Genomic DNA, 18,897 nt, shown 5'->3' on the forward strand with positions numbered 1-18,897 from the left:
ACATTTTCAAATCCTACGAATCAAAGAGGCCCTTAGCAGTGTTTCCAATCTAGCTATTTCAAATTGATTATGCTCCTATCTTGCATGTTTACATTGTCGCATAAACTTAACACTTAAATACTTCCTTCGTGGAATTACTTGTCGCTCAAACGGATGTATCTAGACGTATTGTAGTGCTAGATCATCTGTTTAAGTGACGAGTAATTCGGGATGGAGGGAGTAACTTTTAATCACAGAATACAAAAGCAAAAAAATTCCACAGGTGATGCGAGTGAACTCGTTCATTCTTACTAATAAAAGTATTGAACTGATTTCCCACAGGCAAATGGCAAAGAGCCAAGTACGTTGGAGTTTCCCTAGTTGGAAAGACTCTTGCCATCATGGGCTTTGGAAAGGTTGGCTCAGAGGTGGCAAGGCGAGCGAAAGGGCTAGGGATGCATGTGATTGCCCATGACCCCTATGCCCCGGCCGATAAGGCCCGTGCCATTGGAGCAGAGCTGGTGTCCTTCGAGGAGGCCATCGCCAAGGCAGACTTCATCTCCCTCCACATGCCGCTCACCCCGGCGACATCCAAGGTCTTCAACGACGAATCCTTCGGGAAGATGAAGACCGGCGTGCGGATCGTCAATGTGGCCAGGGGCGGAGTGATCGATGAGGATGCTCTGGTCAGGGCACTGGACTCCAGCAAAGTTGCTCAGGTGATTCGAAGCTTCCTCTTCTCAGCTTTCTTCTGGCTCGCCGCTGTGGAGATTTCTCTGAAAGGTGGAGGTTTTGTTTGCCAATCTGGATCAGGCAGCTCTTGATGTCTTCACTGTGGAGTCCCCGGCGAAGGACAGCAAGCTGGTTCTTCATGAGAATGTCACTGTCACGCCCCATCTTGGAGCAAGCACAGTGGAGGCGCAGGTCGGCGTCTTGGCTACGATAAATGTTTCAGTGGATGTAATCAAACCACTTGCCGCTCTTTTTGAGGTACCAACGCACCTGAACTTGCCGCATTGCAGGAAGGCGTCGCCATCGAAATTGCTGAAGCCGTCGGTGGCGCACTGAGAGGTGAGCTCGCAGCGACCGCCGTGAATGCTCCCATGGTCCCAGCTGAGGTACGCACGAAGCTTCTTGAGAAGTTGAGATGTCGGTGATAGACTGTGATTATGCGGCAAATCTTTCTTCTGAATCTGTTTCTTCCTTTTACAGGTCATGTCAGAGCTAGCTCCGTATGTTTCCTTGGCGGAGAAGCTGGGGAGGCTGGCAGTGCAGCTCGTCGCCGGGGAGAGCGGCATCAAGGGCGTCAAGGTGGTGTACACCTCAGCCAGGGACCCCGACGACCTCGACACGAGGCTCCTCCGGGCGATGGTCACCAAGGGCATCGTGGAGCCCGTGTCCAGCACCTTCGTCAACCTCGTGAACGCGGACTACACGGCGAAGCAGCGCGGCCTGCGCATCGCCGAGGAGCGGGTCTCCCACGACAACGCCGCCGCCGAGGCGCCGCTGGAGTCCATCCAGGTGCGCCTTTCGCACGTGCAGTCCAGGTTCGCCGGGGCGATCAGCGACGGCGGGGACATCGTCGTGGTCGGCAGGGTCAAGTACGGCGTGCCCCACCTGACCGTCGTTGGGCCCTACGAGGTCGACGTCAGCCTGGAGGGGAACCTGATCCTGTGCCGGCAGGTCGACCAGCCCAGGATGATCGGCAAGGTCGGGAACATCCTCGCGGAGAGGAACGTGAACGTCAGCTTCATGAGCGTCGGCCGCACCTCCCGTGGCAAGCAGGCGATCATGGCCATCGGCGTGGACGAGGAGCCGGACAAGAAGACGCTCGAGAAGATTGGGGCCATCCCGGCCGTCGAGGAGTTTGTGTTCCTCGAGCTATGATGGACGGGGGGCGCTCGCTCCACTCCTCGCTAGAATAAATGGCATCGCAGCGACATCATATTGGTTTGATGCCACACGGGGTGGAGTGAAAGTGATCCTTCCACGGCGCCTTGGTTTGGCCTCCGTTTGAATAAGAACGATGTGTGTGTATGTTATATGCTGTGTGTGTCAACGTGTGCGCCTAGCGCTTGTTTATGCAGAGTCGTATCATAGTATTATATTGTTTGGCTAGATAATTGTTTGTGTGTTGCAAACTTGCAATACAGACGCAAATATTTTGTATGTAATGGTGATGATGATTTACCTGGCATTTTTATTTCTATTTTTATTTACTTAAAGACAGCAGGATGCTATATTTCATAAATAAAGTTGGAGAAAAACAAAGTTACGAATACGAACCTAAGAGGAAGGGAGAGATTTGCGCTGGTTGCCAACCGGTAAACCAGCAAGGGAGAATACACCCAACTTTGGGGGTGGGAAACTCCAGGGTAACGATAACCGGTGAACATCAGCTGGGAGAAGGATAGCAAGCGAACTTTTTTGTGCACTTTAACTCATAAGAGCATCTATAGCCGGGCGCACAAACCCATCTCATACGTTTGGATGGGCTGCCCGATCACTATCTGGTCACGATTTTTCGACTCAGACGCCCCCCTCAAACAGGCCTCAAACACCCAGGTTGACCGGCACCCCTCATATCCAACCCAAATATGAGACAGATATGGGGGTGCTTGAACATGCCCGCCACGTCGGACCCGACAGCCCGGCCTCATCGTAAATTACATCAATTCCACCCCCAAGACCTGTCGGATTCATTTGCTATCTCCTCCCTTCTTCCTCCACGTCATCCGTCTCGCAGCTTCGCCGCCGCGCGTGCTCCGCAGTCGTTCCTAGCCTCTGCGTCGCCAACTCTAGTAGAGCAATCCACTCTCCCGCCGTGGTGGAGGTGTTTGGACCTGAGTATCTCGGAGAACAAAATGCGCAGGACACGGAGAAACTATTGGCTAGACGCAAGGGGGTTTCTAGAAATGTTCGGATCAATTGATTGCATGCATTGGCAAGGGAAGAACTGTCCCAAAGATTCGCGGGGAATGTATCAAGATAACACCAGAGAGGCCACCATCATATTAGAAGCGGTGGCATCACATGACTTATGGATCTCGCGTGCTTTCTTTGGAATGTCGGGTTCTCACAACAACATCAACGTCCTTCAACGATCTTCGGTGTTCAGGAGGCTTTGCAATGGAGAATCACCGCCGTTCAACTACACCGTCAACGGCCGAGACTACAACATGGGATACTATGTTGCCGATGGTATCTATCCTCAGTGGGTGGTGTTTGTGAAGACCATATCCGAACTGCATGGCAATAAACAGAGCCACTTTGCAACAATGCGGAAAGCGGCTAGAAAGGATGTGGAGAGGGCATTTGGTGTGCTTCAATCTCGTTGGGGAATTGTGCGAAGCGCTGCAATGATGTGGGAATCAGAAACTTTGTGGTAGCTGATGACATGTTGTGTCATTCTGCACAATATGATTACCGAGGATGAGGATGATGGTGTAGTCCAAACCAATGATTTTGAAGCACCTGGAGAACAAGTTGAAATCCCGAAAGATCAAGCTATGGCTCAGCTTATGAACTTTCGGCAGATGCATCAGAATCTTCAAGATCATCAGATGCACACGCAGCTACTCAATGATCTTGTGGAGCACATGTGGGCCCACAATGGAAACCAAGGAGCTAATGCTTGAGTTGTGCACTTAAAATAAATTTTATGTAAACACTATCTATGCTCGGTACCAACATTTGTTATTTATGCGCGACATTGGCTTTTATGATCGACGTGCATGGATTTGCAAGGATTTGAGAACCCAGATTTAAGATATGTGAATGCCGGGAGCGAAATACAAGGGCCCGTCCGGATGCGCCCGCGAGCATGCCCAGAAGTGTCCATGGACATATAATGGGTCGGATTTGCCAAGTCTGGTTGTAAATCCTCTAAGGGATTGGTAATTGTTATTCACTTGGAACCATGTAAACCTAGCTGGAAATGGTTGAACTGTAATTTGCCATATTTCAAAATACCGTACGGTTTAGTACTTTGTTCAGAGAGTCGGTCATCCCAAAATAGAAGAATTTTTTTTCATGATTCTCCTAAATCTTTTTGGTGTCTTGTGTGATCTAATCATCAGAAGGCACGGACTGGATGGAATGTTGCTTGTCCTATCTAATTATCTGCAATTCACAGGTTATGGAACTGCAATTGCAATGATAGCAGGAACAATCTTGCTTTTCTTTTTCTTTTCTTTTTTGGCGGAAGAGGAATGACCTTGCTTGGGCGACCTTCTCTGTTATGATATTGTTTTCTAAGTTAAAAAACCTAAAACCTGCTCGATGGTTTTGTTATGTTGGATGTGCCCCAAGAAGCTTCTTTCTTTTGATTTTTGTTGTCAATATATTCTGTGGATGCTCCCCATACTCATTTTGAAGTTTGGCAAACAGTGGCGGAGCTATGGTAGAAAACAAGGGCGGGCCGGTACAAAGGAAGACTCATAATTCTAAAGCTCATGGTTGAGTTTACTCTCAAATCTTCACTGTAATTGCTATGAGCTGGGCGGGCCACGGCCGATTTTATCAACACGTAGCTCCGCCGGTGTTGGCAAATATCAATTCTCTGGATGTTCTTCATACCCATGGCGAATCACATGAAGTTCAAATGTTAGCATAGCTAAGTTGTATGTTCGGCGATGACACAATGCACAGATCAAGTGTTCAGACATTGTTGTACTAGACTTAATTTGCATGTTATGTATGAATGATTTGTGTTGTTTTCTATCCGAACTTTGATTAGTATTGACCGCTTTGCATGAATTTTATCCGATTAGTTAAAATGCGATTTGAAATGCATGCGGCTAACGTTGGATGATCCTCCCATATACTATCCGTGGACTGGTTCCTATCAACGCATAGATGTAAAAAGGTATTTACGGGTTGCCGTTGAAGATGCCCTTAGTTATAAGGATATAAAATGTTTGGTGTCAAAAAAGCATAGAAAAATGTTGTCCCAGATTCCACGGGTGTGGAACGTTGCATGAACCCTTTGGAAATTTCTTCGAAACTCCTGCAAAAATAGAGCTGTTCTCGGTTTAGGTTCCAAAATCCGTGGACTCCAGTTTCAAAAAAAAATAAAAAAAATCCATGGACTCCTTTTCTTCTCAGGTCCCAGTCGAGATCGGTTGATTCTGTGAACGGGTGGATAGCGAGGCAAAGCGAATGCCGTTCGTCTCTTCCGCTCCCCCTTTGCCATACCACGCGGCACGCGCGGGTGGGTCGTTACCGAGACCGACACGATTCATTTTGAACGGAGGCGTCACTCGCCGGATGGCAGGCACGCTGACCCCGCGCCTTCGCACTTTACAAAGCCCGCTCCCGCACAGCGCACACAAAGACCCGGTCCATGCACCGGGCAGCCCACCACGAGGCCCGCTATTTTTTCAGTTTTCACCCTCGTATCCATATTAATTGGGCCGTGCTACGCGTCGTCACGCATCCGCCGCCTCGCGAGCCATCTGATTATGCCATCCGTTCTTCTTGTCTAATTTCCCTGTAACAACGCTCTTGTTGAAAAATCTTTTCTGCTCTAACTTTCTGCAGCAGAGACATGTTACAAAATTCCTTCTTCTCTAATTTTGTGTAACAAGATCTCTGTTGCAAAATCTTCTCTTCTATGATATACCGTAACAAGACCCTGTTGCAAAAAAATATATTCTTCTCTATTTTTTGCAACAAAACCCTTGATGCAAAACTTCTTCTCTATTTTTCTGTAACAAGACTCTCATTGCAAAACCTTCATTGCAATATGACCAAACATCTCCAGCTTCTCCTATGTATTCCTGCAATAGTACTATCGTTGCGAAAACTTGTAAGAACGCCGACGGCTGCAACGGTGAGAGCACCCCGTGGTCTCTGCATCATGCTGTTTGTTGCGGTATGCCTTTTCGAAACGGGTGCCCGGTTGCAAGAACTGCAGTACGAAGCGTTTTGTATGTTCAGATGAGATCCATAAAGAGATTGCAGGCGAAGGTCAGATTCAACGCATGGATAGGAGAGATAAAATATGCGGCCATTTTAGTAGAGAAAGGGATGAAGGAGAGAAGCGGTGTGCTGGCCCATAAGACGTGTGTCAAGCGTAGAACCTCGCGGACTTGAGAGAAAAGATCGGTCGGTTGACCACTAGCTTTTTTTCCCATATTAATTGTACTGATTCTAAAATAACATATTAATTGTACTAAATCAATGATAATTAATATGGATGTACTAAATCAACGACAATTATTATGGATAAGCGAGAGAAGCAAAAAAATATGGCCTCTCTACAAAAAAAGCATAAAATAACAATTTTTATAGAAATTAAAGAGGGACTCTGATAAGTGCCACATGTATGACATGAAGCAATTTTGCTTTGACTTTTTTGATGGTACCTTTAGTTACCCGGGGATGTGAAGTATGACAACTTTCTGTTTGGATGAACAGTTTTAGTTTTCTAGATTTCGTTTCCCTTTTTTATGGTAATTTTAGTTGTAAAAACGCGAAGATGGTGTTACTACGTGCCACACATATAACACTTATCATTTAGGTTAAAGAGAGGATTTCGGATGTGAACATTTTAGTTACGCATTATCTAAAACAGCGCAGTCTTTGGCCTCATCTCAAAACAAAAGAAAAAATGTACTCATATGACATTAATGCCAAGATCTTCCTTGGATGTGAATTGTCGTGGCCTTAAGGGGCGATACATTTTTTGAATTATAAAAACATCTCCAATAAATGATATAGATGTATAAATAACTATCTTTTACATCATCAAGGCCTAAAAAATGCCGCTCCAACGGATGATGTAGATGTATATATTTTTACGTCACCTGCTTTAGATAATGTAAAATATAACATTTAAAGATATAAATTTGCATCTCCAACCGCTGGAGATGTAAACCCAGATGTAAAACGGCCAGCCACGCGTCAATCAACCGTCATCATGAAAGTTTCCAACCGTTGATCCCCTTGCTGTTGCCGCCACCGGCCGATTTCGGCCAAATTCGGCGCCTCCCCGCCGCTCCGGCCAGCTCTAGCGCCTCGCCCTCGCCACCGGGCCACCATGGCCGCCTCCTCCTACCGCGCGGTCGTCGTCGTCGCTCCCGCGCTCATCTTCCCATGGTGACGCCACCGGGGATCCTCGAGGAGCGCCCGCTCGAGTCGGCTGCGGAGGATGGAGCTCGGCAGGCTCCACATCCAGTCGCCGTCGTGATCCACATCCACCACCAGCGGAGGACGAGGTTCCACCGCATCCGCCCCGTTTTCCGCCACGCTGCCGCTTGATTCAAGTGTTGTCGCCCCGCCCCACCTTAGTTGAAGCTCCGTCGGCCCGCCCCATCGCATTTGAAGCTCAGCCGCCGGCGCATTTTGAGTTTCGCCGCCGCCCCGCCCCGCTTCTCATCTCAATTTGATGCTCGGCTGCCCGATTCGAGCTCCCCTGCTAGCGCCCGTCTCCACGCTCGGCCGCCGGCGCCCATCTCTACTCGGCCCTCGGCCGGAGCCGCACCGCCGCCATGTCGCCCAAGAACTAGTTTACATTTTCAAATACATCATCTGTTGGAGCACTAGACATCACCAAACATACATCATTTGTTGAAGTCGAGACTTCTTTTTGAAGATGTAAATTAAAGGCATTTCTTTTGGTGATATAAATTATACAATACCTACTTTTACATCTCCAGGTATATATATATCTTCTATTGGAGATGCTCTAAGCAATGTAAAATCCCGAGCATTTGTCATAAGACGTTTCACATCTGAATAATACTGTTTAAATTTGATCTTGTAAGAGGTAGCCGACGACACATGCTGAGGATCCAATTTGCACATTTTTTTTATGGAAGGGAACATGTCGCGGGGGGGGGGGGGGGGGGGGGGGGGGGGGGGGCATCGTGCAACAAGCTGGGGGTCAAAGGCAATGGTTCATCCAGCTAGTTGGAATAAGAACACAACGACAAACCAGATCTCGGAAGTGAGTTGTCACCATGAATATCAGTGCATCCTCTCCCAAACCCAGATTTCAAACAGATCAAATTGTACTCACACTCACACGGTGAGTAGTTTCGATGGCTATGTCACATTACAAGAAGTTCAGCTAGGTGGTGATGGGAACATACAGGTATGCACATTCAACTTATAAATAATGTAACCGCGGGCTGTCTTAAAAGACAGTACAAACCCAAGCGCTACGTACATACACTCATTTATATGAACGCACACATGTATACCCTATCCCCTATGAGCATTTTTAAGAGATTGAGCCGACATATCACTTTGAGATTTTACAAAATTACTGTAGGCACTGCACAGTCGACAGGAACGTCTTCTCCCACTAAACGCGCATCGGCAAAAATCCTGAAATAAAGCCATGGTTTACGCGAACCAACCTATGAACGCATACACGCACACCCTACCTCTATGAGCACCTTCGAAAGACTGAGCCGATGTATCATCTTGAGATTTACGAAATCATCCTAGGCACCTCGTCGTCGACGGGAACGCTTCCTCCCACTGAAAGCACATCGTTGAAAATCCTGAAATAAATCCAGAAATAATGCGAGCACCAGGAATCGAACCCTAGTGGGCTGGGCATATCACTGTCCCCCTAACCATCCAACCACAAATTGATTCGCAACCCCCCCCCCCCCCCCCCCTCCAATATGATTCGTTGGTTATGACACAACTCACATTGTTCATACGTATTTAAGGGGTAGGGGAGTATCGTGCAATAGGGTCGCGAATGCTAGGACGTGGCAAAGGTAAGGGTGCACCACACACTTAGTTGGCAATACAATGACAAAGAAAAACATGTAAATGAGTTGTTGCAAATTTGCATGATCTTAGAGCATCTACAGCCAGACGCATCAAACCCCCACAAAAGACTAGGCGGACGGTCCGATCACTGACCGGTAAAAAAAACCCGCCCCTGATGGGTGCCTCTCCAGTCAGCCCAGGCATTTGAGGCATGTTTGAGGTGCCTCATGTCTAGCCCAACTCTGGGTTGAATATGGCGAGGCACGGGCACGACCGAGCGCCTCTGCCACGTCGGACTAACGTGCGGGTCCTCCATGAAAACACTCCGAAAACCAGCGGTCCAAAGCTCGTCTCCTGCGATGGACTAATAGCGCCACGTGTTGGCGCTCCGACGCGCCGCGCAAGGCCCCTAGCCAACTATTTAAGGTGGATGCTGGCACCGAAACCCTACCCATCCACATTTCCTCCCCTCCTGTCCGCCGCCACCACTTTCCAATCGTCTTCCACCTCCACATTTCACCCGCCCGCCGTCACCACAATCAAGTAGCCATGCCACCATGCCGATGGGTCAGGAGCTATCCTTATGTAACACCAGAGCGTTGGCTGCAGCTCCTTGAGCAGATCCGGGCAAGGCATGAAGCCTAGATCGCCGTGGAGATACCTTCCGACGCGGTGGATCTGGATGAGGACGCGGGGCGAGAAGAGGATGAGGAGGACGCATAGAAGGACGAGGAGCAAGAGGAGCACGAGGCGACGCGGCCGACACATATCTGTAGGTGAAGCAGGGAACAATCCTCGATTCCTTTCAATCGGAGGCCAACCTCGTATCCTATAGGCGGAGCAGGAAGCAGACGTCGACAAGATGCTTGAAGGAAATATGCCCTAGAGGCAATAATAAAGTTGTTATTTATATTTCCTTATATCATGATAAATATTTATTATTCATGCTAGAATTGTATTAACCGGAAACTTAGTACATGTGTGAATGCATAGACAAACAGATTGTCCCTAGTATGCCTCTACTTGACTAGCTCGTTAATCAAAGATGGTTAAGTTTCCTAGCCATGGACATGTGTTGTCATTTGATGAACGGGATCACATCATTAGAGAATGATGTGATGGACTAGACCCATATGTTAGCTTAGCACTATAATCATTTAGTTTATTGCTATTGCTTTCTCCATAACTTATATATGTTTCTATAACTATGAGATTATGCAACTCCCGAATACCGGAGGAACACTTAGTGTGCTATCAAACGTCACAACGTAAATGGGTGATTATAAAGATGCTCTGCAGGTGTCTCCGATGGTGTTTGTTGAGTTGGCGTAGATCAAGATTAGGATTTGTCACTCCGATTGTCGGAGAGGTATCTCTCGGCCCTCTCGGTAATGCACATTACTATAAGCCTTGCAAGCAATGTGACTAATGAGTTAGTTGCGGGATGTTGCATTAGGAAATGAGTAAAGAGACTTGCCGGTAACGAGATTGAACTAGGTATTGAGATACCGACGATCGAATCTCGGGCAAGTAACATACCAATGACAAAGGGAACAACGTATGTTGTTATGCGGTTTGACCGATAAAGATCTGCGTAGAATATGTAGGAACCAATATGAGCATCTAGGTTCCGCTATTGGTTATTGACCAGAGATGAGTCTCGGTCATGTCTACATAGTTCTCGAACCGTAGGGTCCGCACGCTTAACGTTCGATGACGATCGGTATTATGAGTTTATGTGTTTTGATGTACCAAAGGTAGTTTGGAGTCTCGGATGTGATCACGGACATGACGAGGAGTCTTGAAATGGTCGAGACATAAAGATTGATATATTGGATGATGTTATTCGAACACCGAATGAGTTTCGGGGGTCACCGGATAAATATCGGAGTGCCGGGAGGTTATCGGAAACCCCGGGGGAACTAATGGGCCTCTATGGGCCTTAGTGGGAATAGAGGAAGGGCTAGGAGGGGCTGCCCCCCCTTTGGGTCCGAATTGGACAAGGGGAAGGGGGCGGCGCCCCCCTTTCCTTCCTTCACCCTCTTCCTTCCTCCCCCCTCTCTCCCTCTTGGTGGATTCCTACTAGGACTTGGAGTCCTAGTAGGATTCCCCTCTTGGGGGCGCGCCCTAGGGGCCGGCCGGCCTCCTCCTTGCTCCTTTATATACGGGGGCAGGGGGCACACTAGAACACACAAGTTGACAGTTGTCTTAGCCGTGTGCGGTGCCCCCCTCCACAGATTTTCACCTCGGTCATATCGTTGTAGTGCTTAGGCGAAGCCCTACGTCGGTAACTTCGTCATCACCGTCATCATGCCGTCGTGCTGACGAAACTCTCCCTAGGCCTCAACTGGATCAAGAGTAGGAGGGATGTCACCGAGCCAAACGTGTGCAGATCGCGGAGGTGCCGTGCGTTTGGTACTTGATCGGTTGGATCGCAAAGACGTTCGACTACATCAACCACATTACTTAACGCTTCCACTTTCGATCTACGAGGGTACATAGACATACTCTCCCCCTCTCGTTTCTATGCATCACCTAGATGGATCTTGCGTGTGCGTAGGATTTTTTTTTGAAATTACTGCATTCCCCAACAGTGGCATCCGAGCCAGGTCTATGCGTAGAGGTTATATGCACGAGTAGAACACAAAGGAGTTGTGGGTGTGGGTATATACATATTGCTTACCGTCACTAGTTGTTTCTTGATTCGGCGGTATTGTTGGATGAAGCGGCCTGGACCAACATTACATGACCGCGTTCATGAGACTGGTTCTACCGACGTGCTTTGCACACAGGTGGTTGGCGGGTGTCTGTTTCTCCAACTTTAGTTGAATCGGATTCAATGAATAGGGTTCTTTCTGAAGATCAAAAAGCAATCACTATACCACGTTGTGATTTTTATGCCGTAGGTAAGAACGGTTCTTGCTAAGCCCATAGCAGCCACGTAAAACTTGGAACAACAAAGTAGAGGACCTCTAACTTGTTTTTGCAGGGCATGTTGTGATGTGATATGGTCAAGACGTGATGAGATATAAATTGTTGTATAAGATGATCATGTTTTGTTGAAGTTATCGGCAACTGGCAGGAGCCCTATGGTTGTCTCTTTATTGCATAAGATGCAAGCGCTATATAATTGCTTTACTTTATCGCTATGCGATAGCAATAGTTGCAAAAGCAATAGTTGGCAAGACGACCATGTGACGACACGTTGATAAAGATCAAGATGATGGAGATCATGGTGTCATGCCGGTGACGATGGAGATCATGACGGTACTTTGGAGATGGAGATCAAAGGCACAAGATGATGATGGCCATATCATGTCACATATTTTTATTGCATGCGATGTTTATCTTTTATGCATCCTATTTTTCTTAGTACGACGGTAGCATTATGAGATGATCCCTTACTAAAATTTCAAGGTATAAGTGTTCTCCCTGAGTATGCACCGTTGCGACAGTTCGTCGTGCCGAGTCACCACATGATGATCGGGTGTGATAAGCTGTACATTCTCATACAACGGGTGCAAGCCAGTTTTGCACACGTAGAATACTCGGGTTAAACTTGACGAGCCTAGTGATACGTCCATTTTGTATCATGCTTTTATATCAATATTTATTGCATCATGGGAAGTAATTACACATTATGTCACAGTACTTATGCCTATTCTCTCTTATTTTACAAGGTTTACATGAAGAGGGAGAATGCCGGCACCTAGGATTCTGGGCTAGAAAAGGAGCAAATATTAGAGACCTATTCTACACCGCTCCAAAAGTCCTGAAACTTCACGGAAGCTATTTCCAGAATATATAAAAAATACTGAGCACAAGAAGTTTCAGAGGGGGGCACACCCTGGCCACGTGGGTGGGGGGCGCGCCCTACCCCCCTGGACGCGTCCCCTGCCTCGTGGGCCCCCTGGTGGCCCTCCGATGCCCATCTTCTTCTATATGGAGTCTTTCATCGAGGAAAAAATCAGAAGCAAGCTTTCGGGACGAAACTCCGCCGCCACGAGGCGGAACCTTGGCGGAACAAATCTAGGGCTCTGGCGGAGCTGTTCTGCCAGGGAAACTTCCCTCCGGGAGGGGGAAATCATCACCATCGTCATCACCAACGATCCTCTCATCGGGAGGGGGTCAATCTCCATCAACATCTTCAGCAGCACCATCTCATCTCAAACCCTAGTTCATCTCTTGTATCCAATCTTTGTATTCAAACCTCAGATTGGTACTTGTGGGTTGCTAGTAGTGTTGATTACTCCTTGTAGTTGATGCTAGTTGGTTTACTTGGTGTAAGATCATATGTTCAGATCCATTATGCATATTAATACCCCTCCGATTATGAACATGAATATGCTTTGTGAGTAGTTACTTTTGTTCCTGAGGACGTGGGAGAAGTCTTGCTATTAGTAGTCATGTGAATTTGGTATTCGTTCGATATTTTGATGAGATGTATGTTGTCATCCCTCTAGTGGTGTCATGTGAATGTTGACTACATGACACTTTTACCATTGTTTGGGCCTAGAGGGAGGCATTGGGAAGTAATAAGTAGATGATGGGTTGCTAGAGTGACAGAAGCTTAAACCCTAGTTTATGCGTTGCTTCATAAGGGGATGATTTGGACCCATATGTTTCATGCTATGGTTAGGTTTACCTTAATACTTCTGATGTAGTTGCGGATGCTTGCAATAGGGGTTAATCATAAGTGGGATGCTTGTCCAAGTAAGGACAATACCCAAGCACCGGTCCACCCACATATCAGATTATCAAAGTACCAAACGCGAATCATATGATCGTGATGAAAACTAGCTTGACGATAATTCCCATGTGTCCTTGGGAGCGCCTTACATCATATAAGAGTTTGTACAAGCTTGTCCTTTGCTACAAAAAGGATTGGGCCATCTTGCTACACCTTATTTACTTTTATTACTTGTTACCAATTGCCTTATCACAAAACTATCTGTTACCGATAATTTCAGTGCTTGCAGAGAATACCTTGCTGAAAACCGCTTATCATTTCCTTCTGCTCCTCGTTGGGTTCATCACTCTTACTTATCGAAAGGACTACAATAGATCCCCTATACTTGTGGGTCATCAGGACTCTTTTCTGGCGCCGTTGCCGGGGAGTGTAGCGCCTTTGGTAGGTGGAATTTGGTAAGGAAAAATTTATATAGTGTGCTGAAATTTACTGTCACTTGTTACTATGGAAAGTAATCCTTTGAGGGGCTTGTTCGGGGTATCTTCACCCCGACCGGTAGAGCAAATAGTTAATCCTCAACCTACTAAACCTACTGAAAATGTTTACTTTGAAATTCCTTCGGGTATGATAGAGAAACTGCTAGCTAATCCTTTTGCATGAGATGGAACATTGCATCCTGACTTACACTTAATCTATGTGGATGAAGTTTGTGGATTATTTAAGCTTGCAGGTATGCCCGATGATGTTATCAAGAAGAAGGTCTTCCCTTTATCTTTGAAGGGAGATGTATTGACATGGTATAGGCTATGTGATGATATGGGATCATGGGACTACAAATGGTTGAAATTGGAATTCCATCAGAAGTTTTATCCTATGCATCTTGTTCATCGTGATCGTAATTATATATATAATTTTTGGCCCCGCGAAGGAGAAAGCATCGCTCAAGCTTGGGGGAGGCTTAAGTCAATGTTATATTCATGCCCCAATCATGAGCTCTCAAGAGAAATGATTATTCAAAAAATTTATGCTCGGCTTTCTGACAACAATCGCTCCATGCTCGATACTTCTTGTATTGGTTCCTTTATGATGAATACTATTGAATACAAATGGAATTTATTGTAGAGAATTAAATGCAACTCTGAAGATTGGGATCTCAACGAAGTTAAGGAGTCAGGTATAACACCTAAGTTTGATTGTGTTAAATCTTTTATGGATACCGATGTTTTTCCTAAATTTAGCACTAAATATGGACTTGACTCTGAGATAGTAGCTTCTTTCTGTGAATCCTTTGCTACTCATGTTGATCTCCCTAAAGAGAAGTGGTTTAAATATAATCCTCCCATTGAATTAAAATTAGTTGCACCTATTAAAGTTGAAGAAAAGACTATCACTTATAATGATCCTGTTGTTCCTACTGCTTATGTTGAGAAACCACATTTCCCTGTTAGAATAAAGAATCATGCTAAAGCTTCAACTATTGTCAACAAAAGTAATATTAAGACACCTAAACCCCCTGAGCAAGTTAAATTTGAACCTCATGTTGCTATGGTTAAAGATCTCTTGGCCGATAATATTGATGGGTAGGTTATTTACTTCTGTGATGAGACTGCTAGAATTGCTAAACCTGGTGCTAAAGATAAACATAGACCTGTCGTAGGCATGCCTATTATTTCTGTTAAAATAGGATATCATTGTTATCATGGCTTGTGTGATATGGGTGCTAGTGCTACTGCAATACCTATTTCCTTATATAAAGAAATTATGCATGATATTGCACCAGCTGAGATAGAAGGTATTGATGTTACCATTAAGCTTGCTAATAGAGATACTATTTCACCAATCGGGGTTGTTAGAGATGTTGAAGTCTTGTGTGGGAAGGTTAAATATCCTGCTGATTTTCTTGTTCTTGGTTCCCCACAAGATGGCTTTTGTCCCATTATATTTGGTAGACCCTTCTTGAATACTGTTAATGCTAAGATAGACTGCAATAAGGATGTTGTTTCTGTTGGTTTAGGGGATATGTCTCATGAGTTTAATTTTTCTAAATTTCATAGACAACCCCATGATAAATAATGGCCTAGTAAGGATGAAATTATAGGTCTCGGTTCTATTGCCGTGCCTCCTACTGATCCATAGAACATTATTTGCTAGACCATGAAAATGACATGTTCATGAATGAAAGAAGGGAAATAGATGAAGTATTCTTTAAACAGGGACCTATTCTGAAACACAATTTGCCTGTTGAAATCCTAGGGGATCCTCCTCCACCCAAGGGTGATCCCGTGTTTGAGCTTAAACCATTACCTGATACACTTAAATATGCTTATCTTGATGAAAAGAAAATATATCCTATTATTATTAGTGCTAACCTTTCAGAGAAGGAGGAAGAGAAATTATTGAAAACTCTGAAGAAGCACCGTGTTGCTATTGGATATACTCTTGATGATCTTAAGGGCATTAGTCCCACTCTATGTCAACACAAAATAAATTTGGAGGAAGACGCCAAACCAGTTATTGATCATCAACGACGGCTGAATCCTAAGATGAAAGAAGTGGTAAGAGAAGAAATATTAAAGCTCCTTGAGGCAGGTATAACTTATCCCGTTGCTGATAGTCAGTGGGTAAGTCGTGTCCATTATGTCCCTAAGAAGGAAGGTATTACTGTTGTTCCTAATGATAAAGATGAATTGATTCCGCAAAGAATTATTACAGGTTATGGGATGGTAATTGATTTCCGCAAATTAAATAAGGCTACTAAAAAAGATCATTACCCTTTGCCTTTTTATTGATCAAATGCTAGAAAGATTATCCAGACATACACATTTTTTGCTTTCTAGATGGTTACTCTGGCTTCTGTCAAATACCTGTGTCAGCTGATGATCAATCAAAGACCACTTTTACTTGCCCTTTCGGTACTTTTGCTTATAGACGTATGCCTTTTGTTTATGTAATGCAGCTGCTACCTTTGAAAGATGCATGATGGCTATATTCTCTGACTTTTGTGAAAAGATTTGTGAGGTATTCATGGATGATTTCTCCGTTTATGGATCCTCTTTTGATGATTGCTTGAGCAACCTTGATCGAGTTTTGCAGAGATGTGAAGAAACTAATCTTGTTCTGAATTGGGAGAAATGCCACTTTATGGTTAATGAAGGTATTTTCTTGGGGCATAAAATTTCTGAAAGAGGTATTGAAGTTGATAAAGCTAAAGTTGATGCTATTGAAAAGATGCCGTGTACCAAGGACATTAAAGGTATAAGAAGCTTCCTTGGTCATGCCGGTTTTTATAGGAGGTTCATTAAGGACTTCTCAAAAATTTCTCGACCTCTGACTAATCTATTACAAAAAGATATTCCTTTTGTCTTTGATGATGATTGCGTAGAAGCATTTGAAATACTTAAGAAAATCATTGATTTCTGGACCTATTGTTCAGCCACCTGATTGGAATTTACCCTTTGAAATTATGTGTGTTGCTAGTGATTATGTTGTAGGTGCTGTTCTAGGGCAAAGAGTTGATAAGAAATTAAATGTTATTCAATATGCTAGTAAAACTCTAGACAATGCCCAGAGAAATTATGCTACCACAGAAAAGGAGTTCTTAGCAGTTGTATTTGCTTGTGATAAGTTCAGACCTTATATTGTTGATTATAAAGTAACTATTCACACTGATCATGCTGCTATTAAATACCTTATGGAAAATAAAGATGCTAAACCTTGACTTATTAGATGGGTTCTCCTGCTACAAGAATTTGATTTGCATATTATTGATAGAAATGGAGCTGAGAACCCCGTTGCAGACAACTGAAAGTGCAATCATGCCCTTAATCATATTTTGATGTTGATGACAACATGCATATTGAGACTAATCATGTTTATCGAGTATTTCGCAGGATTATGTCCCAAGGGCTATGTGTGCGTGGATCATGACTACAGACATAAAAACATATATCACCCAAGAGCAGAGACACAAGACAAAGATAAAAAGCTTCAGCTCCTTGTTTTCGGTTTTGCTCTTGAGTGTAGGGATCCCACACTATTAAGAGGGGATTGATGGATTTCGCGAAAGAACTTGCTCAAAACCACAAAATTCCCTCTCATACCATCTCATAAATTCTTCCTCTAACTTGTGCAAAAATGGTAGTAGGTTTCTAAGCTAAAAGGTCCAACTTTCACCGGACGTCCGAAGTCTACGGACGTCCGGCCTCTCTCAACCAACCAGACATCCGACTCTCTCCAGTCGTCCGGTGAGTCTTCACAGAACTGAAATTAGCGGAAGACCGGTCACACCGGATGTCCGGTCACCGTACGTCCGCTCATCTCCGGATATCCGGTGCACTCCAACAGAACTACAATTAACGGATTTCTAAAAACACCGGACGTCCGGGCTCCGGACGACCGGCGCCTTCCGGATGTCCGCTACCTGTGCTGTTTTCGCGGTCAGATATATACTCCAGCGAGCGGACGACCGACTGCCCGGCCGGACGTCCGGTCCGATCTGTGTCACCGGTCGTCTGGTACTCACCGGACGTCCGGCAGCTCCTGTGCCTTAAGTGGCCAAACAGCTAGCTCTTCACTACTACTATATATAGCCTTTCTTCCCTCTCGGGATAGGACTGACCACTCACTTTGAACAAACCCTAGAACACATTACACTCTCTCTCTCTCTCTCACTCCTCCACACCAAATCTTAGATCCCCAAGGGATTTGAGAGCATTTGAGAGAAGTTGTCCGACCAAGTGATAGATCCACTCCTTCCCCTTCTTTGCACCAAAGGAATTTGTGACTTGAGCAAGTCTTGAGCTTTTCCCATCATTCTTGTTACTCTTGGAGGTTGGAGACTCCTAGGCGGTAGGAGTCTTTCGGAGAGGAATCAACCTTTGTGATTACCCCCGGAAAAGTTTGTGAGGGTTTGGAGACCACCCCAAGGTCTACCACTAGTGGTTGAGAAACGCCTTCGTGGTGTTGTCTCAAAGAGAGAATAGGGTGAGCCTTCGTGGCGTTGGTGTGCCTTCGTGGTAACACCCACCTCTCTAAACGGTGACGTAGCTTCCCTCCAAGGAAGTGAACATCGGCTTACATCCTTGTCTCTCGGAGTTGCGGTTATCCCTAACCTTAACTCTCTGCTTGTGGTTACTTGTCTCATCTGCACTTACCTAAATCATATTGTGTTAGCCTACTCATCTACTTGTATTACTTGATTATCTTGTTTAGCTCTTTGCATCACACTTGCAATTGTTAGGCTCACTTTCATATTCCGCACTATTGCCTAAAATTGCCAAGTAACAATTAAAATTTGTATTTGTACCTATTCACCCCCCTCTAGGTCCATCTCGATCCTTTCAATTGGTATCAGAGCCTCATGCTCTATTCTTGTGGCTTAACCGCCCTAGAGCAAGATGAACCCTAATGGGACTCCCCTTGTTGTAGATCCGAAGTATAAAGGCGAGGCTTCTTCTGAAGTCAAGACCTTTACTTCTGAGGATCTAGAACGGACC

General features: G+C 45.3%; 1 protein-coding gene across 1 annotated transcript; it reads left to right on the top strand.

The window, feature by feature from the left end:
- Nucleotides 1-293: 293 nt before the first annotated feature.
- LOC125513928 (D-3-phosphoglycerate dehydrogenase 2, chloroplastic-like) lies at nucleotides 294-1,915 on the top strand. The gene is made up of 4 exons (XM_048679144.1): nucleotides 294-698; nucleotides 793-903; nucleotides 1,002-1,097; nucleotides 1,192-1,915. The coding sequence occupies exons 1-4, from the start codon at nucleotides 381-383 to the stop codon at nucleotides 1,864-1,866; spliced, it is 1,200 nt and encodes a 399-aa protein (XP_048535101.1). The 5' UTR covers nucleotides 294-380; the 3' UTR covers nucleotides 1,867-1,915.
- Nucleotides 1,916-18,897: the final 16,982 nt, after the last annotated feature.

Source organism: Triticum urartu, chromosome 1 (assembly GCF_003073215.2).
Source record: "Triticum urartu cultivar G1812 chromosome 1, Tu2.1, whole genome shotgun sequence".
Taxonomy (NCBI): domain Eukaryota; kingdom Viridiplantae; phylum Streptophyta; class Magnoliopsida; order Poales; family Poaceae; genus Triticum; species Triticum urartu.

Excerpts from the sequence above, each read along its gene's own strand:
- LOC125513928 (XM_048679144.1), top strand. The coding sequence starts at position 381 with ATGGGCTTTGGAAAGGTTGGCTCAGAGGTGGCAAGGCGAGCGAAAGGG. Across the intron at positions 699-792 it reads ACTCCAGCAAAGTTGCTCAG|GCAGCTCTTGATGTCTTCAC; the intron begins GTGATTCGAAGC and ends AATCTGGATCAG. Across the intron at positions 904-1,001 it reads CAAGCACAGTGGAGGCGCAG|GAAGGCGTCGCCATCGAAAT; the intron begins GTCGGCGTCTTG and ends GCCGCATTGCAG.